This window comes from Carettochelys insculpta, chromosome 3 (assembly GCF_033958435.1).
Source record: "Carettochelys insculpta isolate YL-2023 chromosome 3, ASM3395843v1, whole genome shotgun sequence".
NCBI lineage: Eukaryota > Metazoa > Chordata > Testudines > Carettochelyidae > Carettochelys > Carettochelys insculpta.
The window spans coordinates 109,196,312-109,222,440 of NC_134139.1; the positions used below are offsets into that span (position 1 = coordinate 109,196,312).

At 47.6% G+C, this 26,129-nt stretch overlaps 1 protein-coding gene across 4 annotated transcripts in view; it reads right to left on the reverse strand.

Annotated features, from left to right (window-relative positions):
• The window catches only part of L3MBTL3 (L3MBTL histone methyl-lysine binding protein 3), a 160,656-nt gene that overhangs the window by 17,035 nt on the left and 117,492 nt on the right, over positions 1-26,129 (reverse strand). For 3 of the 4 annotated variants that reach the window (XM_074988770.1, XM_074988772.1, XM_074988774.1), the window contains 2 exons: positions 17,708-17,848; positions 8,594-8,761 (listed from right to left, as the gene is read on the reverse strand). In XM_074988770.1, coding sequence (XP_074844871.1) covers positions 8,594-8,761; positions 17,708-17,848 — 309 coding nt within the window. The remainder of the gene's footprint in view (positions 1-8,593; positions 8,762-17,707; positions 17,849-26,129) is intronic. The other variant, XM_074988773.1, reaches the window with a different exon arrangement.

The following is a 26,129-nucleotide window of genomic DNA, read 5'->3' on the forward strand; positions in this document are numbered from 1 at the left end:
TCGAAAGTGTTTGCAGGCGTTGAACACTGCTCTGAGCTCTAGTATATTTATATGCAGTGACTGTTCCGCAGGGGACCACAGTCCTTGTGTCACCTTGTCGTCGATGTGTGCTCCCCACCCTACGTGGGAAGCGTCAGTAGTAAGAAAAACAGAGATTTGTGGTTGGTGAAAGGGTACCCCTGTTAGCATGTTCTTGGGGTTTACCCACCATTGCAGGGATCTGCGCACCTCTGTCGGGGGCGACACCACCCTGCGGACAGTGTGGGACGCCGGCTTGTAGACGCTCGCCAGCCAATGTTGCAGGCTGCGCATATGCAATCTGGTGTTCTGCACCACAAACGTTGCCGCTGCCATGTGGCATAGCAGCTGCAAGCACGTTAAGACCGGCACCGTGGGGCTGTATGTAATGACTTGCACCAGGGAACCGATGGCGCGAAAGTGAGCGTTGGGTAGATAGACCCTTGCTGTAATAGAGTTTATATGAGCCCCTATGAACTCTATGTCTTGTGTGGGGTCGGTCTTTGACTTCGCGAGGTTGATGACCAGGCCCAGCGAAGAAAACGTGTTCGCTGTGACGCGTATCATGCGTAGTACCTCTGCCTTCGAGGCCCCTTTCAGTAAGCAGTCGTCCAGATATGGGAATATAAATACCCCCTGTCTGTGCAGGTAGGCTGACACCACTGCCAGGGTTTTGGTAAAGACTCTGGGGGGCGAGGAGAAGCCGAACGGAAGGACCTTGTATTGGAAATGTTCTTTGCCGACCATAAAACGGAGAAAGCGTCTGTGTGCCGGGTGGATCGTTATATGAAAATACGCATCTTGTAAGTCGAGGGCTGCAAACCAATCTCCATCGTCCAGTGCCGTGAGTATAGAGGCGACTGTGATCATCCGAAAACGTTGTTTGCGCAAGTACCGGTTGAGGCCTCGAAGATCTAAGATGGGCCTCCAGCCTCCTGTTTTCTTCTCTGTGGGGAAGTAGCGTGAATAAAACCCTTTCCCCTGGAATTGTTCCAGCACTCTTTCCACCGCCCCTATGAACATAAGGTGGTCCACCTCCTGTTTGAGCCTCGCCTCGTGGGCAGCGTCCCGGAGGTGGGGCCTGGAGGGTGGCTTCGTCGGTGGGAGCGACTGGAACGGGATTGCGTAGCCCGTGGCTATGATCTCCAGCACCCATTTGTCTGCGGTGATCTTTTGCCATTGGGAGTGAAACGGTCTGAGGCGATGATGGAACATGAGATGAGTGTGGCATTGCGCGATGGTAGTGATAGTGCAGACCTCGACATGCCCGTCAAACTTGTTGCCTTTGGGCCTGACCCAAGGATGCATGGCTCTGTTGGGAACGTCGCCTAGGAGTTCTATACTGTTGCTGCTGTTGATGTCGCCCTTGGTCGTAGCCCCGTTGGTACTGAGCACGCTGAGGTTGGTACGGGTATCGCCTTTGTTGAGGGTAATACTTTTTCTTTCTGTATGGAGGGGTATAAATACCCAGGGTTCTGAGTGTAGTTCTTGAGTCCTTACTGGAATGAAGGACCGAATCGGTTGACTCTGCAAACAGCTTCTGCGTGTCGAAGGGGAGATCAACAATTTTCGCCTGCAGATCCCTCGGGATACCTGATGTCTGAAGCCAGGATTCCCTGCGCATGACCACTGCCGTAGCCGTTGAGCGTGCCGCCGTGTCCGCCACGTCCAGGGCGATCTGGACTCCCGTCCTCGAAGCTGCATAGCCCTCTTGCACGATGGCCTTCAGCACCGGCTTCTTATCTTCCGGAAGCGAATCCATGAGAGAAGTAAGCCTGGAGTAATTATCGAAATTATGGTTTGCTAGATGTGCTGCATAATTTGCCATTCTCAACAGCAGGGTAGAGGAGGAGTATACCTTCCTGCCAAATAGCTCTAGCTTCTTGGCATCTCTGTCTGTGCCCCCCGCTTTGTACTGGGAAGTCTTTGATCTCTGCTGAGACGATTCTACCACCAGTGAATTTGGTTGTGGGTGACTAAACAGAAACTCCATGCCCTTCGCCGGGACGAAGTATTTCTTATCCGATCTCTTGTTTATAGGTGGAGCGGAAGCCAGGGTCTGCCATATGGTGGTGGCTGACTCCATGATTGCTTCGTCAAGCGGAATAGCGATTTTGGATGAGGCCGGAGGTCTCAGATTTTTGAGGAGCTTGTGGTGCTTCTCCTGCACCTCTGCTGTTTGGATGCCTTGCATGAAAGCCACCCTTTTAAAAAGCTCCTGAAACTGTTTGAGGTCATCCGGGGGAACAACATCCCCGGGGGCCGTAGCCTCGTCGGGGGAGGACAAGGAGGAACCACTAGGGTAAGCCTCCCTCGAACTCTCAGGGTCCTGCTGTTGGTGGTACACCCTCTTGCTAGAAGCTTGCGAGGGAAAATCTTGGGGTTCCAATATCAATTCCCCCTGAGACCGCTGTGTTTCCGTCCCCATCCGTGAGTGCTCGCGGGGGTATTGGACGGTCAAGGGGGACCTGCCCTTGGCTGTATGCCTGTGGTGTCCATGCCCAGCATGGTAAGGGCGACCATGGCAGCATGAGCACGGTTCCTGGGATGGAGACCTCGACCACTCTTGAGGCGCATACCCCCGATGTCTGGGAGAGCAAGATCTTCTCGATGACTGAGACAGTGGTGAAACTGGTTTGTGATAGTACTCCAGCGGATCCAATCCCAGAAAAGGCGAAGGTGGCCCGAGCCACGGTGACGCTGGTTGGAGGAATGGAGAAGGAGGCTCTGGGTAGGCTGGAGGAGACCCATGCCTTCTGGTTGGCGTGCGCAGTATAAGGGGAGGGCTTGTTGAAAGGAGCACTGCAGCCCTGTCCGGAGAAGGGCTGCGGTGCCGGGTTTTTGCTGCTGCCTTTCCCCTCCCCTGCGGGGCTGGCACCACCCCCTCCCGTGCCGGGGATCTCGGCCCCGCTGTCAGCGCTGTGCAGATAGCCTCCTCCGGTGCCTGCAGGCTGCGTGCCTGTTGGCCCTGCACTGTTGGCACCGAGGGGATCTGTGCCGCTTGCTGCGGTGCTGCCGGTTCCGGCGCTTGCCTGGCCGCCACTCTGAAGGCTGTGCGTGCCGGCTGTTTAGTAATCGGAGGCTCAGCCTCTGCCACGTGCGCTGCCGCTTGTTTGGGACTGCGGCTGGGGGCTGTGTGCTACGCCCGTCCTGCTCGCTGTGACTGCCAGCAGGGATCGGGCTGGAGAGAGCTTCGTCCGCTTCTGCACCGAGGGGGTGAGGGAAACTGCCTTCCTGTTATGGAGCCCTGTGGGTCCCTCCGATTGAGGCCTCTCCAGCACGTCTGGCTGGAGGGCCTTATCAAACAACAGCATTTTCAGCCGCATTTCTCTATCCTTTCTTGCTCTGGCTGTGAGCTTTGCACAAAAGGAACACTTCTGGGTAACGTGTGATTCCCCCAGGCACCTAATGCATTGACTATGCCCATCGGAGGCCGGCATAGCTTCGCGGCAGGACTCACACTTTTTGAATCCTGAAGAGGACATCGCGGTGAGTCTTTTGAGCTGTTAATAGGGTACTTAGCACTGTCTCTGTGCCTGTTCCCCTTTCATGGACCCCAGCCTGCCGCAGGAGGAGGCCTACTGGCCTTCACGGCCCCGTGTTGCCTCCGCTCCTCTCTCTCTTTTACTAAAACTTTCTATATATATATATATATATATATATATATATATATATATATATATATATATATATATATTTTTTTTTTGTCCTTTTTCCTCTTCTCCTTTTTTTTTTTGGAAGAAAAGAAATCAACAGTCTAAACTAAAAACTCTAACTACGCTGACTCTGGCCGCAGCCTGAGAGGATTCCGTCTGTAGCCGATGGCGGTTAAGAAGGAACTGGTGGGGACCGGATCGCGCACGTGGCCGGGGGCGTGCAAGGGAGCGGTGCGCACCGGCGCATGCGCGGTCCGAGAGAAACTGCTGGAAAGTTTCCAATCTGCGGCGCCAGTGTGAGCCCGACACCTATTGTGGAGCACCCCCGGGGACACTCGTAGAAGAACCTGGCCATTTGCATGATAAGTGGTTGTCTGGCTAACTAAAATCATGCTGGATTACAGAGTTTGCTGGACCAGAGTGTGACAGACTAGAGATTGAACCTGAAGTATAAGTAACTGTTTGCACACAATAGAAGGCAATAGAAGTTAGCTTTATCAGTATCAATTGAAGATAATCCTCAGATACCTACTCAATACTAAAGATCCCTTCTTTTATACACTTGTGGATAGAGTTCCTCAAAATATATCTCAGTGAAGAGAAGGATTACCTAGAACATGAAGCCACGAAGAGATACACAGAAAAAATTGTACATGGACAATGACCCAGTCAAACATAATTAAATCCACACTAGGGGCTCAATTGCAAAATTATACACATCTGTGTATGTACTTTGAACACACATTACACTGACTTATTGGTTATTTGCCATTACTCAACCCCTCAATTACATAAGAATGAATACCACCACTTTTGTGCAAGAACAAAGTGCCCATCAGATTATACCCCCCTCACCCTCCCGGGCACAGCAAGGCTGTGTCTACACTAGCATTCCTCTTTTGAAAGAGGTATGCAAATGAGGAGCAGATTTGCATTTTCTTTCGAAAGAAGAAAAGCAGTGCAGATTGCACTCTTTCGAAAGTAAACCCCATCACCGGTGACTGAGCCCCAAGTGCTGTGAAAATGGACAAACCTGTCCCCAGAGGGGAGAAATAAGGAAGGAGGAACAGCGCTCTGGACCAAGGAGTTAAAATAGGTGCTTGAGGAAGCATGGCGGAACTCAGAGCTTGACGGCTTTCTTCTGTGGGATCCACCCTTCTTTCAAGGGTCATCTCATTGCCTCAGAGGTGGGAAAGGCTTGCCAAATGTGCAGTATGGGCGATACTGCTGCCACAGCTGAATGCTGTAGTGGATCCTTTTTACCGCCAGCATATTCACTTTCCAGGACATTCCTGGAGTGCAGTGTCTTGTTAGTTTTGTCAGAGGACACCGGGTGTGTTGAAGGGCAAATCCTCAATGAGTGCTGGATATTGCTGGCAATGCCCAAACTCTGCAGCCAGGAACCCCCCCACGGTGACCAAAAAGGACTTCACCCTGGTCAAGGTGCCTTCAATGTCTAACACATACTGCAAGAACATCTGAACTATCAAGCAGCTCAGTGACAAATGCCCAAAATTCCTCCTGCAAGGCCCCAGGCAGCTGGTCTCCATACTCAACAAAGCTGTTTACTAAACAAAATGGCACTTGGACAGCAAGGATTGCTGAAAGCATGAGGAGCCCATGCGGTTGAGTTGTTTAGTGTCCCCATCCTTACAGGTGATCTTAAAACTGCCCTGAGGGTCTCTGTCATTCACCAGAACTACAGCTCGAGAATCTGGGGCTGGATAGGAGTAAACCTCCTCAAATCCCTGCACAGGAACAAAATGCAGGTTGAACCTCTGAAATCCAAGTCTCTCTGGCCCAGCAACATCCAGGGTCCAGCCGGGAGACCTGTAGCACGAGCCAGCAGCACAGCTGGGCCTGTGAAGCTGGAAGCCACTGCCAGGAAGCCAGCAGCGACCAAGGGAGCAGAAGCCTGGGCCAGGAACCAGGAGCTGTGGCTGGGATGGCCAGTGGCAGCCAGGAATGGGCCACCAGCCTGGAGAGGAGCCTATGAGCAGGGCCAGAGGTCACCAAGGAAGCATTAACCTGCCCTGGTCTGGCAAAATCACTGGTTTTGAACCACTCAGGTCCCAAGGTTGATAGACTAGGGAGATACAACCTGTAGCACTTTTCCATGAACTTAGTCACACGTGGTACCAAAGCCAAGGTGCTCCAGTAGCCTTAGCCAGTTTCAGGAGTGTACCACAGATTGGGAGTTAACTTTCCTGGGGCAGACAGCTGCAGGATATCCACTAATTAGTGGGTGCTGTATTGTAAGAACTGTGCTTGGATTCCAAGTTAGGCACCTACACCCTGAAAAAGGCCTTGGTACACCTCCAGTACCAAAGGGAAGGATGAGCCAGGCAGCAAAGCATCATCTGAAGATGAAGCCTGTAAATGGGCCAAAGCCAGAGCCTCGTTCCAGGTTGATGATCCCAGACAGGATAATGCTGGACGCTCCATAGCCTGGGCCTGCCGTGGATTGGCAGTCACCTCCACAGATGTGGCTGGCAAAATCGCCTTTGTGTGAGAGGAAAAAGCAGGACCTCCATGACGAAGAAACATCCCTTAGATTTCATGGAGGCCACTACCATGGAGACACCATTGGAGTCTTTAGGTGCCAGGCTAGGGACTGCCATACCGAGCACAAGATGACCGCCAATCCTGGTACTCATAATGGTACATCAATGGCCCCCATGCTGGTCAGGAGATGGTGACTGGGAGGATGACAACCCTGACTTCAGAATCCTAGAGATAAGGGAAGAGCAAAACCAAAGGGAGCAAGTAAACAGTCTGACTCATGGATTGCCCAGAATGAGCTAAAAAGTGGGGCTGCTGATGGCGTGGTCCTGGTACTGAGCATGTCACTGTCAATCCCTGGGTCAGCAGTGTCCCAGAGTTTCTAACAGTACTGATGTCAGGGGTGGTGAGAGATGCCACTGTAAGTAACATTTGCAGTGCTGACCGCGTCTGTGATGAGGTGATTCCTGGTACTGAGGTCCCCCCATGCAGGCCCTGTTTCCACAGCCTGTGGAGAAGGAACATAGCACAACAGGGCACAACTGCTAAGCCAACAGTCCTGAAGGCTCAGCAGCTTGTTCAGTTAATGGGACTACAGATGGGACTGCATCCCTGGCAAAGTTCTAGACCAAAGGAGAGGCCAGGGTTGAAGGTGGAGGAGGCCTGCAGCTTTCTGGTATGCCATCAACAGGGAAACAGTGCTGGCATCTCCCTCACTGGTACTGGACTCAACAGATTCCTTGGGGCCAGAATCAGAGTCAATAGTGCACAGCCAGTAGGTTCCAGGGAAGGGTAGAAGTACCCACACCATCCCTTAGCAGTGGCACCAACTCTGTGCCTATCCAGTTTCCCTGGGGGAGGTGGAAGAATCAGTTTGAGACTTGGTGTAGTCTCGACTGATCTTATGGGACCTTTTTCTCAGTGCAGTCAAGGGGGATTGGCTCCTCTATTTCTTCAGAGAGGTGCCTATTCTGCAATGTGAAACGGAAGCACCATTAGAACTGAAGGGTGATCTCCAGTCCAACGTGGGCCTTGCACTGAAGCAGGTCATGTTGCTACAGGCAAAAATCCCAAGCCATTGAGCCTGTTTCTTGAGCAACTGACAGACCACACAAACACTCTTTAATGTGGGCCTTGCTACGAAAAATCAAGTAACCATGTGGAGGCATCACTGTTCTTCATGTGAGCAACTGCCAACAGTGTTTAAACTCCCGTGAGGGCATCACTGGGGAAATCTACATGATCATAACTAATGCTAATCCAATACTCAGGGTATTAGTACTTAACTATTTACAAGAGAAAACTAAACTAGTTGAGAAGTTATGAGGTTAAGGCCACACAGAGCTCTGAACCAGCCATGGGTGGTACAAGGGAACTGAAAGAGGGTCATGGCAGTACCACCTTACATAGTCAGAAGAGGGCTGCAGCCACATGGTGCAAAGGCAGCCCCTCTATGGGTGTGGCTAGGCAAATCTTTTCAGCTCCAATGTACTGGATGTCTTCAGACCTAAGTGAAATATGAAGCTGCATCTACTTGATATTTTCAATTCCTGCTATGTTCTTTTTATTCATAAATATTTACATCAAAAAGAAGATTTGCAGATACTTTAACTGAGAAAGAAATGTGGACTAGACACACGTTTCACGGGACTGAAGTGCTTCTTAATTGAACAGTAAGCTTTAACAATCTAAATATTACTTTGAGATCTCTAATATATTTGATTAACTCTCCTAGGCAGAGAATTGTATCTCAAGTAATTTGCTACTATCACCACTTACCATTTGGGTATTACGAGTGTTTGATGTAAGGTTATGGTGCACTGAATTAAACAAGGGTCTCACTCTAGTGTCACATAACATCAAAATAAGACTCCAAATCTGCAGTGAATAGATTAACTTGAGTAGAGTCCTCTAGCTACATTAAACGCCACTGAAGACACTGAAATGTACATTTCATTTCATATATATTGATAATATCAGCTTTTCTATTACATTAGTCTAGGTGGCTTCCATGATTGTTCTAAAATGTAACTTAAACACATCTTGCTCCTTTCAGTCTGAACAATTAATACAAACATTTGATGAGTTTACTAGGCACGTCCATTTAAAAATAAATCATATTTTTAAATGAAAAAGCAAGTAAATTCCTTACCTCTTTGCATTCAATTTTCCTGTTCAGGAATATATATATCTCCACATTTCCCCCTGTGGTTTTCCTTATTTACCGGGGGTACACATTATAACATGCTAGTTATTCTAGTCTTTAATTCAGAGAGAAGTTCATGACTTTTAAGTGCCTTCCCATACCCCTTTAGGAATTTACTAATACATCACTGTATTGTGTTTATGTGACTAGATACATTTCACATGAAGTCTCCAAACAACCCATATTTCAAAAGTAGTTGAAAGACACATACCTAAAGGATTTCTTGTCTTTGGCATCACACAAGAGAAGCTCCTTACAAGGAGATTTATGTTCTGTATCTTCCTGTTTTGTTGACTCTGACACAGATTTCCCACATGAACGACTAAGAGCTGAAGATCTGGAGGCAGTGTGACCAGGGCTTGGACATTTTCCATCACTACTAAAACAAATGAGGTTTTGAAATCAGAGCTACCAGTTTATTTTCTACATGGCTAAAGATTTATTGCAGTAATTAAAGAAATACTGATACAGCCAGAAATCATACATTTTAAAAAAAGAGAAATGAAATTTTCTTCCCTGCTCGTAACAAACTTTACAAGCTCCAGCTCCAGCCACATTTTCAATGAACTATTTTAGAAGATTAACCCCTGTCCTGCTAGCTCAGGTCTGTTGACCTAGTCTGCTAGGCTCACCCCGACTTGGGCCATTTCTACAAGCGCCACTTACTCCAAAAATGGTATGCTAATAAAAGGCCCAAAATATGCTAATGAGGTGCAGATGTAAATTCCCAGCACCTCATTAGTATAAGGCCATATGATCTGGAGTGCAGAAGCTCTTCTGGACTCCAAAACAGCACGTAGAAGCGCAGCCCCTGGGAGATCCTCTGGAAGGAAGTTCTCCTTCCATCGTAGGAGGGATGACCATTATGACTTATTGGGAACACCACACCAAAAATGCCTCCTCCTGGCTAGGAGACAATTTCTAGCAAGATGTGATGGACTTGTTCTGAGGAGCACTGGGTTCAACCATGGAGCTTTCACATGGCCAGTCCCTGAGATTCAAGTGGAGTAATGTGTGATCTTGTGAGATCCGGTCTGGGACTGGCAGCAGAGGTGGTACTGACAGATCCAGCAGCGTGCTGAACCAGTGTTGTTGTGATCATGCAGGGGCTATAAGGATGACCGTTGTATTGTCTTGCTTGATTTTCAGAAGGACCTTGTGCACCAGAAGAATGGGCAAAATCACATAATACAGGAGCTCCATCCATGGAAGTAGGAAGGTTTCTAGGGGAGAGGCCAAGCCATGAGCATACAGTGAGCAAAACTGCTGACATTTCCTATTCTTAGTTGTGAACTGTCTACAAGCGGAGACACTGCCCGCCCCCCAAAAGATAAGATCTGGCCTCTTCTGAGTGAAGGGACAAAGACTTGTTGAGGTGATATACCAGAGTACTCTCGGCTCCCAGAAGATGGGAAGCTTCAAGGTGGATGGAGTATTTCATGCAGAAGCTGCACAGGTAAATGGTCTCAACACAGGACAGAAGAGGGCACTGCTGATGTAAAACACAGCTGTCTTTTTGTCTGTGATTACTCAAACAACCCTACCCTTGATTTGGAGTAGGAAAGAGAAGTTACTCACTTGTAGGAATGATGGTTCTTCGAGATGTGTCCCCGTGGGTGCTCCACAGTAGGTGTCGGGCTTGCCTGGCGCCGCAGATCAGAATTCTTCCAGCAGTTTCCACTGGATCATGCATGCGCCAATGTGCGCTGCTCCCTTGCGCGCCCTCGGTCATGTGCGCGATCTGGTCCCTGCCAGTTCCTTGACCAACCGCCCTGGATGCTCCTGAAACACAACGGACAGAGATCCGAAGCAGGGAGGATGGGCAGGTAGTGGAGCACCCATGGGGACATATCTCAAAGAACCATTGTTACTACAAGTGAGTAACTTCTCTTTCTTCTTTGAGTGGTCCCCGTGGGTGCTCCACAGTAGGTGAGTACCCAGCAGTAACCCCAAGTAAGGAGGTGGGTACTCGATTCATGTGCAGCTTGCCCCCGAGAGGACTGCTGTCGACAGACGGGTATCCTCATCGAACACCCGATGCAGGGCATAATGCTTGGCGAAGGTGTCGTAGGAAGACGAAGTCGCTGCTCTGCAAATGTCTTTCAGCGCGATTCCCCTGAAGAAGGCCGTTGATGCCGCCACCGCTCTAGTGGAGTGAGCCCTGGGCGAGGCTAGCAAGGGGGTGTTTCAAAGCTCGTAGCACAGTTTTATACAGGACACAATGTGCTTTGAAATTCTCTGGGAAGAGAGGCCTTCTCCTTTCGACCTGGGAGCGAGAGACTCCAGAAGCCTGTTCATTTTCTGGAAGGGCTTAGTTCTGTCTATGTAAAAGGCCAACGCCCCGCTCACATCTAGGGGATGCAGGTGCGCCTCCTTGCTGGAGCTGTGAGGCTTCGGGTAAAACAAGGGTAATACTCTTGGTTCGTTAATGTGAAACTCCGAGGAAATTTTCGGAACGAAGGCTGGGTGTAACTGTAAGATCACCGCCTCCTTTGAGAATACTGTGCAGGGCAGCGTTGCCATCACTGCTGCAAGCTCACTCACCCTGCGGGCTGATGTAATCGCAAGAAGGAAGGTCGTTTTCATGGTAAGTAGTCGGAGGGGTACCGTGGCTAATGGTTCGAAGGGTGGTCCCGATAGCGTGTGGAGTACCAAGTCCAAACTCCACAACAGTGGTAGCGGTTTTCGAGGAGGGTACAGGTTTACCAGCCCCTTCAAGAACCTTGTGGCGATAGGATGGGCGAATATGGTGGGCCCTTCCTCTTTGTGCCGAAACGCCGATATAGCTGCAAGGTGGACCTTTAGCGAGGATAGAGAGAGCCCGTCTCGTTTGAGGTCCAGCAGGTATTCTAGAATTACAGTTATAGGAACGTCAAGAGGAGCTAACTGTTTGGCAGAGCACCAGGCGGTAAAGCGTGTCCATTTCTGTTCGTAAGTCCTCCTGGTGGAGGTCCTTCGGCTACACTGTAGGACTTGTCTTACTCCCTCTGTACACGTGCTCTCTAAGGCGCTGAGCCATGGATTAACCATGCTTGTAGGCGGAGTCCCTGAGGGTGTGGGTGCACTATGGACCCCTGAGCCCGCATGAGTCAGTCCAGCGCTACTGGTAGGGGGAGTGGTGGATGATCCGACATGCGCAGAAGCAGGGGAAACCACTGTTGTCGGTCCCAAGTTGGAACTATGAGTATCATGCAAGCTCTCTCCCTTCTGGCTTTCTGCAGAACCTTGTGGATAAGTGTTGTGCGGGGGAACGCGTAGAGTAGAGGGCCCTTCCATGAGATCATGAAGACGTCCCCCAGGGACCCCCGCCCTATTCCTGCTCTGCAGCAGTACTGAGGGCTCTTCTTGTTGTACTGGGTGGCAAACAAATTGACTTGGGGAAACCCCCAGGTGCGAAATATGCGTCGTAGCAGGTCGGAGCGGATCTGCCATTCGTGTGTGAGTGCAAAGTGCCTGCTCAGTTGATCTGCCTTCACGTTGTGGGCTCCCGGGAAGTACGAGGCTTTCAACGTTATGTTGTTGGCAATGCACCAATTCCACAATCGGACTGCTTCTGCGCATAGCACACGGGACCGTGCCCTCCTTGTCGATTGATGTAGAACATGGTGGAGGTATTGTCGGTATTGATCCCGACTACTCTGCCGTGCAGGTATTTCCGAAAATGTCTGCATGCATTGAACACTGCTCTGAGCTCCAGTATGTTTATGTGCAGTGTCTGTTCCGCGGGGGACCATAGCCCTTGTGTCACCTTGTTGCCAATGTGCGCTCCCCATCCTATGTGGGAGGCGTCGCTTGTAAGAAAAATGGAAATTTGTGGTTGGTGGAAGGGCACTCCCACTTGCAAGTTCTTGGGATCTGCCCACCACGCTAGCGACTTACGTACCTCAATCGTGAGCGATACTACCCTGTGGATGGTATGGGCTGCCAGTTTGTAAATACTCGCCAGCTAATGCTGCAGGCTTCGCATGTGTAAACTGGCATTCTGTACCACAAACGTGGCAGCCGCCATGTGCCCCCACAGTTGCAGGCATGTTAAGATCGGCACCGCAGGGCTGTACATCATGACTTGCACCAAAGATTTGATGGTGCGGAAGCGGGCGTCGGGCAGGCATACTCTTGATGCAATAGAGTTTATGCGTGCCCCTATGAACTCTATATCTTGCGTGGGTTTGGTCTTTGACTTTGCAAGGTTGATAACTAGGCCCAGTGAAGTAAACGTGTTCGCGGTGACGTGTATCATGTGTAGGACCTCTGCCTTTGAGGCCCCTTTCAGTAGGCAGTCGTCCAGATATGGAAAAATAAACACGCCCTGCCTGTGCAGGTAAGCTGATACCACTGCCAGGGTTTTGGTAAAGACTATGGGTGCCGAGGATAGGCCGAATGGAAGAACCCTGTATTGGAAATGTTCCCCGCCAACCGTGAAGCGGAGGAAGCATCTGTGTGCTTGTGGATTGTTATATGTGGATTGTTATATGAAAGTAAGCGTCTTGTAAGTCGAGGGCTGCAAACCAGTCTCCATCGTACAGTGCCGTAAGTATGGAGGCAACTGTAATCATCCAGAAGCACTGCTTGCGCAAATATTGGTTGAGGCCCTGTAGGTCCAAAATCAGCCTCCAGCCTCCTGTTTTCTTCTGTTAGGAAGTAGCGTGAGTAGAAACCTTTCCCTTGGAATTGTTCCGGCCCTCTTTCCACCACCCCTATGAATATGAGGTGATCTACCTCCTGCTTCAGCTGCGCCTCGTGAGAGAGGTCCCTGAGAATAGGCCAGGTGGGAGGTTTGGTCGGTGGTAGTGACTGGAAGGGGATCGTGTAACCCATGGCTATAAATTTCCAGCACCCATTTGTCTGTTGTGATCTTTTGCCATTGGGAGTGGAACGGTTTGAGACGATGATGGAACATGAGGTGAGAGTGGCATTGAGCGATGGTGTTGATAGCGCAGTCCTCGACATACCCGTCAAACTTGCTGCCTCTGGGCTTGCCCCGAGGTTGTACGACTTTGTTGAGAACGTCGCCTGGGGTCCCTGTACTGTTGCTGCTGTTGATGGCGCCCTTGGTCATAGCCTCGCTGATATTGTGCACGTTGTGGTCGGTAAGCATAGCGCCTTTGCTGAGGATAGAATTCCTTTTTCTTGTATGGAGAAGTGTATATACCCAAGGTCTTAAGTGTGGCCCTCGAATCTTTGCTAGAGTGGAGGACCGAGTCGGTTGATTCTGCAAACAGCTTTTGTTTGTCAAAGGGAAGATCCACGATCTTCGCCTGTAGATCTCTAGGGATACCAGACGTCTGGAGCCAGGATTCCCTACGCATTACCACTGCTGCGGCTGTTGAGCATGCCGCTGTGTCCACCACGTCCAGGGCAATCTGAACTCCCGTTTGCGAGGCCGCGTAGCCCTCCTGGACGATCGCCTTTAACACTGGCTTCTTGTCCTCCGGGAGGGAATCCATGAGAGAAGTGAGTCTAGAGTAATTGTCAAAGTTATGGTTTGATAAATGTGCCGCATAGTTTGCCATTCTCAATAATAAGGGAGAGGAGAAGTAGACCTTCCTGCCGAACAGCTCTAATTTCTTAGCGTCTTTATCTGACGCCCCTGATTTGTACTGAGGCGTCTTCGACCTCTGCTGGGACGATTCGACCACCAAAGAATTGGGCTGTGGCTGGCTAAACAGGAATTCCATGCCCTTGGCTGGGACGAAGTATTTCTTATCTGCCCTTTTATTCGTGGGCGGAATAGAGGCCGGAGTCTGCCATATGTTAGTGGCTGACTCCATAATGGCTTCGTCCAGTGGGATAGCGATTTTAGATGAAGCTAGGGGTCTCAAAATTTTTCAGGAGTTTATGATGCTTCTCCTGTACCTCTGCTATTTGAATATCCTGCGTGTATGCTACTCTTTTGAACAGCTCTTGGAATTGTTTAAGGTCATCCGGAGGGGAGACATTCCCGGGGACAATTGCCTCATCTGGGGAGGATGAGGAGGAACCGCTGGGATAACCCTCCCCCAAGTCCTCTGGCTCCCGAGTTCGCTGGTATGCTTGCTCCTTCGTGGGCTGTGAAGGAAAGTCTTGGGACTCTGGACCTAACTCTCCCTGGGACAGCTGCGTTCCTCTCCCAGAGCGAGAGTGGACACGGGAGTATTGGCGAGGAGTGGGAGGGGATCTGCCCCTGGATCTAGACCTCCGATGTTGGTGTTCGGTATGACGAGGACAGCCATAACAACATGGACAAGAGCCCAGTGATGGAGACCTGGACCACGATCGGAGAGTGTACCCGTGATGTCTGGGAGAGTGGGATCTCCGTGACAACATTGATAATGGTGAAGCTGGTTTGTGATAGTACTCATAGGGATCCATGCCCAAAAAGGGTGAAGGAAGCCTGAGCCAAGGTGAAGGTGGTTGGAGGAACGGAGAGGGAGGTCTGAAATAAGCTGGTGGAGTTGCCACCTGACGACGCAGCGTGTGTATCTTGGGGGCAGGGGGCGCTGGGAGATAAGGGCATCGCAGCCCTGTCTGGAGATGGACTGAGGTGCCGGGTTTTTGCTCTAGCTTTCCCCCTCCCCTGCAGGGTGGGCGCCACCGCCTCCCGTGCCGGGGAATCTCGGCCCCGCTGTCGGCGCCACGCTGGGTACCGTCACAAGCGGTGCTGTGCGGGTAGCTTCCTCCGGCACCGCTGGGCCCCGTGCTGGGTGCCCCTGCACTGTCGGCGCTGTGATAGCCGGTGCCGCATGAGGCAGCGCCGCTGATTCCGGCGCTTGCCACGCTGGCGCTCACGGCGCCCTCCATGCCCACTGCTGCAAAGTCGGAGGCCCAGCCCCGGCCACGTGCGCAACCGCGCTGCCGCTTTCGTCAGCCCACAGCTGAGGGCTCTGCGTTCCGCTCATCCTGCTCGCTGGAACTGCCGGCAAGGATCGAGCCGGGGAGAGTTTCTTTTTCTTTTGCACAGAGGGGGTCAAAGACGCTGCCTTCCTTTTATGTGACCCAGAGGGCCCCTCTGTGTGAGGCTTCTCCAGCGGCTCAGGCTGGAGGGCCTTATCAAACAAGATAATTTTGAGCCTCATCTCTCTGTCCTTCCTGGCCCTGGCTGTAAGCTTAGCACAGTGCAAACACTGCTGGGTGACATGGGACTCCCCCAGGCAACGAATGCACTCACTATGCCCATCAGAGGCCGGCATAGCCTCGCGGCATGACTCACACTTCTTAAACCCCAAGGAAGCCATTGCGGTGAGTCTTTACTGTTAATAGGGTACTTAGACGCTAATCAGTGCGTTCTACAACCCAAATAACATTCATGGCCTTCAGGGTAGCAGACAGCTTAACAGCCTTCTTTGTCCGCCCCTCTCTCCTCTGTTCCTCTTCTCTCTACTATTTTGTATGGTTTTTTTTTGGTTTTTTTATAATAGTGAAAACAACGAACTAACAAGTAAAACAACTATCTTATCTGTCTCAGGCTTCAGAGCCGGAGCGGATTCTGTCTGCAGCCGTTGGCGGTTGAGAAGGAACTGGCAGGGACCGGATCACGCACGTGACCGAGGGCGCGCAAGGGAGCGGCGCGCATCGGCGCATGCGCGATCCAGTGGAAACTGCTAGAAGAATTCTGATCTGTGGCGCCGGGCGAGCCCGACACCTACTGTGGAGCACCCACGGGGACCACTCGAAGAAGAACACTTGTTCTTTTCTTTAACAGAGAACTCCTGCCTGGAGCCCTGTGGCAGTGAGTCCTTAAACTTTGCCATGGAGTCCCAAATGTTGGAATTGCAAAGTAGTAACCCACCTGTAGAATAAATCCTTCTACTGAACAGGTCTAGCTTTATAAATGTCATTTCTCTGGGGATCGTGCCTAGCTGCCTTTGCATCTCTTTCTGGCCACCGTGATCACAAAGGACCCAAATTTATTTGGGCATAAATTTCATGGGATGGAACCCACTTCACTTTTGCATGGAGAAATAAGACAAATAAGTGGAAACAAACCAGACATCAAGAATGGTTACACTCAAAAAACAGCAGGAGAGCATTTCAATCTCCCTGGACACTCAGTAACAGACCTGAAAGCTACCTACCATACTTCAAAAACAGACTTCAGTGTGAAATTGCAGAGCTGGAATTCTCATGAAGACTAGCCACTAACAGAGTCTGAACAGAGACTGGGAGTGGCTAGCTCACTACAAAATGTTATTTTCCTCTTTCTGGTATTCTTTCCTACTTATCAACAGTTGACAATGGGCTTCATCCACCATGACAAAACTGACCTTGTTAGCACTGGTCCGCCACATAGTAATGCAACACTCTCATCTTTGGATATGTATATATACCTGCCTAACAGAAGTTTCTCATGCATCTGACAAAGTGGGCTCCAGTCCACAAAAGCTTATATCCAAACTGAGTTGTTAGTTTTCAGGTGCCACAGATCAGGTTCTTAAATGCTACAAAGGCTTCTGCAGCAGATGGCACCACAATCCTGGTGGTGCCACAATAACTCCAGTCCCTGGATGGTGCTCAACAGCACCAGTAAGTGGGGAGAAGTCAGTGGTGCCACTAGTAGAGCATGGGTGGAGAAGTGGCCCGACTGGAGTCACAGTCCACTGCATTCCCCTTACTTTTCCTTTCTTGTTTTCACAAAGTGTCTTGTCTTGGATTACTGTTTCTCATGTTTCTTTTTTGATACCAGAAAGGGTAAGCAATGCCGAGAAACACGTTACCGGAAGAGTGCTTCATACCGAAGCTGAAGTGCTTGGTGTTGAGTCCGACCAGCTTGGCTCCAAATGCCAGTCTAAGTGCAGCTTTTATCAGGAGTGCTCTTATCCTAGCCTCCTTGTCCTTTTTTGGACAAGGCAGAACATATGGCAGAAGAAGAATCACTAGCTGCCAAGGCTTTAACTGCAGGCCTGCTTCTGCTCTTGCAAAACTCACCCCACAATAATCTGATTCCCCAATACCACCCAATGAAACAAAATGTATTAGGGCTGTTTTTCAAGCATTTCTCATACCTGTGTATCAGTGAAACTGTTTAAGCCAATGTAAAGCTAGAAAAAAATCATTTCCACAAGTGAAATTAACCACTGAATTGTCTTCAAACAATAATTAAGATCTTAATGGTATGTACACTTAGCAAGGGGTGCAGATATACTCTTGCTATATCATAAATAAAGAAGCAAGCATCAATATTTGTTAGCTACTCTGATTGGGCTATTTCTTTTCTGGAAATTTAATGTAGAACACAGCACAGGCCTTTGGGGTCAATACAGTGTTCAAGTTCTGTGAATTATATAACATAGCATTTTAATAAGATGATAGTGTTCTAAATTGTTAATATAATTTAGAACTTAATTACCTGATTACAGGAGAGGCTGATCTTTCATTTGCTTCGGTCTTTCTGTTCTTGGGGACAGATGGAATGGCTGGTGGCATCTCTCCACTTAAACGATCTGGTAAGATCAGTTCTTTGTTCAAGTTGACATCAGAATATGGGCAGCTGACAATACCGAAAAATTAAGAAGAGAAGAGAAATACTTTCATTACTTCAGACACTGAACAGACTTACCTTAACTTAACTGAACTGATTACAGCTTCCAGCCAATGAACACAACTGACAGAAATGCCTTGGTGCCTTCTCTCTTTAAAGCATAAAATACACTGGATTTCTGAAGTGTGAACCTGTCTGCCATACTCTCTTTTTTTTACAGCTGTTTACGACCACCAGATCAGTAGTACAGCACTAATTCTAAAAAACCTAACAGAAAACCAAGCATGGATAAGTGTTCATTAACATACCACTAAAAGTGAAAACTGAAACTGTGCTGCTAAATTTACACAGCAAACTCAAGCAGTGAATATTTCCATTCACTTCAACACGAAAACAAACATGCAGTGCTGCTGCCTTCATGCTTTTGTTTTCCAATCAGCTCCCTCCCCACCAGACAATGATCTCAGAACCCTAGCCAGTCTTCCAAGGATATTGGTGCTCCTCCCATTTAGGTTGCCCTGCTGGTTTCTGAGTATTTTATAGAAAATGTACACCAGATATCATGTCCAGTTATCCCCTCCTTTTGCCCAGATACTCCCCACCCCAGGAGAATCAACAGAATCATGATACCATGGTTATCTGTACCGCAATACATTTTACAGAGAAAGTTAACACTACGCTATTCAACTCTGACCAGGGGCAGTGATTGGTCCACATTTTGATTACATTCAAAATGCTATAAAAGAATGTTAGTTAGCTTGCAAAACCAAGAACTTGAACATCAGGAAATGTCAGATTTATAACTGTCCACAATTTGGCTCTGGAATGAATGAAGTAGGCTGTCCTATAGAAATAGCGTTGCATTGCATAACTAAAGGCACTACCATAATACACACAAGGGGGCTGAATTAAGTTTCCCTTGGCCACCATGAAACAGGCATTTATTAACTCTCAAGTCCTTCAAGCCTAAAGAGCACAGGTTTTTTTTTGAGAGTTTCTTAATTTATTTTTAAATGGTCAATGGTAAAACTCAATTTGATTACACTCAGCTGTAACAATCTCCACACCCTCTATCAGCAGAACTTGAGATGTAAGCATTGCACTACCAGGCAAGCTACATTAGATGGCAGCAGAAGACGGCTGTTACCCCACACAGGGAGATGGGCTGCTGACATTAGGTCCTGGGTCCAGGCAATGGTCAAGAACCCCATCCAACTCTCCCTTTCTTCCCTATCCTTGGAGATGAAAGATCCCCATTCCAAGAAGTGTGAGAAAACAGAGGTTTGTAGTAGATCTGGAAAACTTACAGAGCTCATCTCTCTTCTCCCCTTCAACCTAGGAAAGGGGTCTGCAACCAGCATAGCAAGAAGAGCCATTTTTTCAAATGTGGTAAAAAACGCAATGCAAGAGCTGCAAGGCATGTGAATACAAGACGGTCCCTAATATGTAACGCCCAATCATACTTTTTGTATCCCCTATTTTAAGAACAGCGCACACACGATTGGTAATGTGATACATGTCTACTACAGGACATTCACCAACTGTTTACATATTCTATTTTCTCACTCTTTACATCTGAATGTTTGTACCACTATTTTCCTAACTTTGCAATTATAACGTCAGAACCCATAAAGAAGTCCTTAAAGAGCTGCAAGTTGCAGACTCATTGCCTAGGTGTTAGAACGGTTCTTGCCTTATATAGCGACCTGGGAATAAAGGAGGGCAGAACTTGGGGCCATATTCTTTGTTTGAAGAGACTATGGGGGGGAGCCCAGGTTGGCTCTTTCTTTCCTACTGTGTGGGGCTTAGAATAGTTCCTGCTCCATCTAATAGACTGGGGGAAGAATGGGATGTGCATTGGTTCCAAGGAGGAGGAGCTACTGAGGGATGCTCAGCCTTCCCCCCCACCCCTCTTCAGCTGTATCCGCATTGGCAGCTTTCATCTGTTCAGTGCAATGAATGTTCACTCTGATTTTCACTCATTTTGGCAGGCTGCACTGCAGTTTTCCTGAGGAATTTGAATTAGAGAAGAAAATGGTGAGTTTAAACCTTTTTAACATTATGTCCAACAGGCCACGGGACCCAAGAGCTGATGGCAAGCATACCCTGTTGTAACCAAGTTGGATTTCAAACACAGGGAAAGGAAGCTATAGACTGATATCATTCCAGTGGGAGACAAGCTGTGTCAGTCCTGAAGCTGAAGACTGCTCTCATGAACGTGATGTGCTATACTGCTTTTTACTCAGATCTGTTCAAATTCAGTTTCAATTTCAGACAGCAATACAGCTTCCTAATAATTAAGATATTGTTGTGGACCTGGCTGCTTGATGCTCCATAAATTAGCTAATTACTGAGATATAGAAATACCTGAACACCAGAACAGCAGAGAGGGGTTTCTGCCACCACCTGGCACTTGGTAAATATCCCTGGGGCAGAGGGCTGTGCAAAAAGAGTCCTGCAGATAAAGGCCAGCATACCAATCTTTGGGAAGAGATCGACAAGAATATGATCATCCTGAACTTGATTTGACAACATAACTTGCTTGCTTAAATCTAGGATGGGATGGAGGCCACCAGATTTCTTTAGGTCAGGAAGCACTGGGAATAGAAGCCTCTGCCTCTGTGTTGACAAGAAACATCTGCTGCTGCTCCCAATTTGAGAAGCCATAATTCTTCAAGTAACGCACTCTCCGAGAAGAGTCCTTGAAAAGGAAAGAGAGAGGTAGGTTGGGGAAGAGGAGGGAGGGAAACTGGCTAATGTATCCTTGGCTCATTATGCAGAGTATCCATTTCCTAGAAAAAGGGACAGGCATGATCTGAGTGGAGAAGATATGCTGTCCTTGACCAAGAAATCACAATGATTCCCTGGATGCTGCAGCTGTCTAGTGAGAAGAGCTTTCTGCTGGTGAAAATGGCTGATATCTATTAGGATCTGGCCAAGTTTTTTCATGTAGTTAATGTATCTCCATTCCAAACGGCTAAAACTCGCCCAGATCCAGATATGCCTCTCTCTCTGTTGGCATATCTTAGAAAGAGGGCCTGTCATCTGTTTTGGCAGCAAACAGTTCAGACCCATCAAAACAAAAAAGTCTTCTATTGTGTTCTGTGTCTCAAATGCCTGAAATCAAGAAGAATTACAAAATGTGAGGTTGCATCAGCAGCATCTTAAGACGTGCTTTAGAAACCAAAAGCACAAACCTCTTCCCATATTCTTCTAGAAGCTTTGTCAGCAAATTCAGAAATTACAAAAAAAATTTTTGACTTACGAACTCAAGAATTTGCAACTCTGACCCGAAGAACTGCAGTGGAATGAAACTTCCAGCCATTTAAATCCATTCTCTTGAATTCCTTATCCTTGGGTGTGGCTTTTGAGTGGGACTGATGGGATCACTCATTAGCAGCTGTCATAAGGATCAGAAATCAAGGAACACACAGAAACCATGTGGGTAAGTAGACAGTTAAATTCTTTTTGAGGGAGTTGGTAGGGTCTGTCCATTAATTTGGCTGTTGGAGGTAGAATCTGCTAGTCTGCCAAAAGCTTTTCACTGGTTCCATGCACAAATAAATTCATAGGAAGAGTAACTCTCCCTGGGGCAGAGTTCTGTAGGGAAGTACAGGGATTCTTTTGTACAAATTCCCTCTGCCTAGGGCCACCCTTCTCATGTGGTCCTGAAAAGCTCTGAAATCCTCTTGAAACAAGGACAGGGGGCAGGAAGCAACTCTTGAGTAAAAGACTTATCTAGTACAGAAATAAATATGGGGAAAATACAAGGCCCAAGACCAGTAAGGCCCTGGAGGGTACTGCATAGTGTAAGCCATCCACAGCAGGGACTTAAAGGAAAACCAGTCTTGACGTTTAGGATCACCTAAAGGATTTCTCAGATGAAACAGGTTCATCTCCTTCAGAGTAATAAGAGATATAAGCTCCTCAGAAAAGCAAGGAGCAGCTCCTGTGGCTTTTATAGGTGACCTAGATTATAAGAGACACATTTTGTTCTAAAGAAAGCAAGACTTGAGGAGGGCAGAATAGTGATGAAGTAATCAGCGCCTGTGCTGAGGGCATAACCGGTCGAAGAAAGGCTCTCTGAAAGATGGAAGGCACATCAAATGCTCTCTCTGGGCACCCACTGAAGGTGATGGGAGTGGAGCTGAGGAAGAAGTCATTGTAACAAAGGAGAATCCAGACAGGAAAAACAAAGGATATCCCCTAGGTATGCCAACATGCTACTGCATCAGTGGTGTCAGGTGTGTCAACTAAACTGGTGAAGTTGAGTGCAGCAAAGGTGAGAGTGGAGCTAAGTAAGACAAAATGCTGCACAGATGAAGGACCCTGAATGGGTGAAAACACTGGTCTTGACAGCCATGAAGGAGGTACCACCTCAGACACAACCAGCAAATACTTAATTTATGAGAAAGCAGAAGACTTACTAAAAGATTTTCTGAAGAAATCAGACTTTGTATTTTTGCAAGAGTAAAAATGCTTTGAGCATTTGGATGAGGATGAGAGAGAGAAGACCATACATAGTATTGGTTACCAAACTTGCACTCCAAATTGGACAACTGAGAATTTTAAATCTGATTCTGTCACATTGTTGTGGCTTGGAGAGCCTTATCCTGCTAAAGCTTTCCCAGCTTTAACTTAAATGTCTTTCTCCCGGTATTGCATAGTATAATATTAACTGCACGGTAGTAGTAGTAGTAGGCATCCTTCAGTCTGCATAGACTATGGATCGCGCCCTTTAAAGTTTCAATTGAGGACTTCATTTACAACGTCTATTGTGACTATGAAGACCCACACGAGAGTGATAGTCCTTGCTGCATCTCTTGCAGATGTAGTGGGTGTCTGGCAAGTCCTTATTGTGCTTTTTGTGCGCTCGCTTCTCCTCTGCTAGCTGTCTGATCCTCATCTCGCCCTTCTGAAGGCCCTTGTGTAATCCCTGCCTCCATCTGCTGCGGTCATCTGCTAGTTCTTCCCAGTTGTCCAGCTCGATGTCTACCTCTCTGAGGTCTCTCTTGCAGACATCTTTGTAGCGCAACTGGGGGTGTCCGGGAGGTCTTTTGCCAGAGGCTAGCTCACCATACAAGATGTCTTTTGGAATCCTTCCGTCATTCATCCTGTGGATGTGGCCAAGCCAGCGGAGTTGACGCTGCCTGAGGAGGGGGTGCATGGTTGGGATTCCAGCTTGCTCAAGGACGGCGGTGTTGGTCACTCTGTCCTTCCATGATATTCCAAGGATGCACCTGAGGCAGCGCAAGTGGAAGACGTTCAGCCTCTTTTCCTGGCGGGCATACAGGGTCCAAGTCTCGCTTCCATAAAGGAGGGTGCTGAGGATGCAGGCTCTGTATACTTGCATTTTGGTGTGAGTGTACAGCTTGTTGTTATTCCACACTCTCTTGCTGAGTCTGGACAGAGTTGTGGCTGCTTTTCCGATCCCCCTATTTAGCTCAGTGTCCAACGACAGGGTGTCAGTGATGGTGGATCTGAGGTAAACGAACTCGTGGACAACCTCTAATGTATAGTTGTCAATGCTGATTGATGGGGATTCAGCAACATCCTGACCAAGTACGTTTGTCTTCTTTAGGCTGATGGTAAGCCCAAAGTGCTTGCATGCTTTGGAGAACTGATCCAGCAGTTTTTGAAGCTGGTCTTCTGTGTGAGACACTACAGCAGCATCGTCTGCGAACAGCATGTCTCTGATGAGGACTTCTCGCACCTTAGACTTAGCTTTCAGCCTTGCAAGGTTAAACAGTTTCCCATCAGATCTTGTGTGCAGCAAGATGCCCTCTGTTGAAGATCCAAAGGCATGCTTCAGGAGGAATGCGAAGAAGATCCCGAACAATGTCGGAGCAAGCACGCATCCTTGTTTGATGCCGCTCCTGATTCTGAAAGCATCCGATAATGCGCCGTCATATTGGATGGTTTCTCTCACGGTATTGTATTAATATTAATATTGCATGGGGGGAGGGCAGGGACAAGAAAGGGGACACAAAGGAACAGGCTCCAATTCAGCAGAACACAAGTGTGTGCTTGATACCAAAGGGTCTTAAGCATATGCTGGAATGCTTTGTTGAATCAGCATCATGTAGTGATTCAGGCCAAGAGACTGTGTCAGGAGATGCAGGGCATAACCTCAGCTCAGCCACTGGGCCAGTGTGTAATGTTTGTCCAGTAGTTTAACCTTTCCTTGACTTCCCATGCTTGCAATGGTCTTGTGCGGACTGACTGATTAATTTACATGAAGTGCTTTGAAGTCTTTGCAGGAAATCTCTATAAAATATTATAGATTAAATTGTGTATCATTTAAACAAGCATTACACCACAATGGGATGGGAAAACATGTTTGTCTTCTTTTCCGAAGGGCACATTTTATTTGTACTTAGTTAAAATACTAAGATATTCTGCCAAGGTGCATGTGTGAGGGGGAGAGATTACAAAACACCTTGCACAAAGAACTCCCACGAGCGCCCTCAACTGCGCACTCAGACTTCTGCTCATCAATTGCGTTTACACTTCTACAATTTTTAGTTGACCTTAAGCCTCATTCTTCTTGGGACTTGCTTATTTATACAGTAAGTCTGTGGTTTTTGTATTAATATTTTTGGAAATTCAAAAATACAGTATTAATCAGCAACAGTTATAATATTAATTATGCTTTAAGGCACTTTGCTTCAGCCTATTTTTCTTTCAAGTTAGCCCGTTACTAAGGTACTACAGAAAGTTGTAGGAACATTTCATGATATAGCCCTTGGTATTTGGATTACTCATCGCAATAAAAATAAAAAGAATTCCCACGATCTCAGTTTGTCAGTTTAATTTTAACAAAGCACAGTGAGCACGAACTCACCTATGAGTTATGTAGGTTTAAATCAATCAGTGAATCCCTCCTGAGCCTCACTGCCTGCAGCTTTCCATTTAATAGGCCAGCTATGAAGCATTAATAATTAATCTGTTATCTTTACATTAATAAAATGTTTTCTTTACATGAGTGCCTAAATGGCTTAAATGAAACTGACTTCATTGACTTGGCAAACCTTAGCAGAACGTCATTTATAAACTGAGTTTATTTATCAGCAATTTGTCTTAAATGGGAGCTCAGTAGCTAGGGATTTATAATGGCATACTAAAACCTTTCAACTGTAGGTCACTGCTTTGAGTTCAATTCAAGTTAGTTAGAGAGGTATGAAATTATCTTCAGAGGTGGTTCAGTGTTCTCTCAAAGTTCCAGGGAATGAATGTCCAAATTTAAAATTTATAAAAAAAAGAAAAAAAAATCAGAAATAGCACAGGTTGAACCTCTCTAGTCCAGAACTCTCATCTGGCAACAGCCATAATCTGATATGATTTAGTTACCTGGACAACCACTTATCATGGGTGTGGCCAAGTTTCCCGTGGGTCCTTAAAGTTTGTTTAGAGCTACCAGTCCTGGCTCTCCATGTTCTGTGCTTTATTTAGGTGTAATTTACCCTTAAATGTCTTCTAAGAGCCCCGTTAGTAGTGAAAGTGTTGGTAATGTGCCAAACAATATCGACCTCCCATGGTCCAGTAAATTCTCTCATTTGACACCAGTCAGGTCCTGAGGTTGCTGGACTAGAGAGGTTCAACCTGTCCTGACAATCCGAGCAGGCAGTTAAAGGACTGAACTGGCATGGAGACTAAGCTGTGCTACATGAGGGCCATGCCATGTTGAGATAGCACTGTTGGGAAAGCATGGTCTGAGGACATGACTTCTGTTTTGAGAAATCAGCACCTTTCACAGGCTCAGCACGAAATCTGGTTTAAGAAAAAAACATTTTTACTTTGGAAGACTAAAGAATGATGAAGAAACAAATAATATGCAGCATATATTTTTACTCTATTCATATATTCACCATCTTGGCCACTGGTAGAGACTATAATTCATGCAGTTAAGTTACTGATTTGCAACTAATAATAAAACTGTCTTGTTTTATTGCTTTGCTACCTAGGTATTTCAGGAAATGTAATTGTGTCCACTGTAATCATCTGCTACTCATCATATTTACCAGATGATAAACATTAGGTTTCTACTAGGCACCAGGAACACAGGAGATACTAATCAGGAAAGGAGGCCATTCCCAAAACTTTAATTGAAACTCTGGCTCAACATGTGCCAGGGTTTTCTCTCAACAGCCACAAGGAACTATGAACATGCTACAACAACTGAGGACCTTTGAAGCAGACTAGCTTTAATGTTTATTTATCAAGAGTTGACCGAAGACACTAGCAAGCTACAACACACAAATGATTGCTTTGCATCACTGCCAGGATCTGA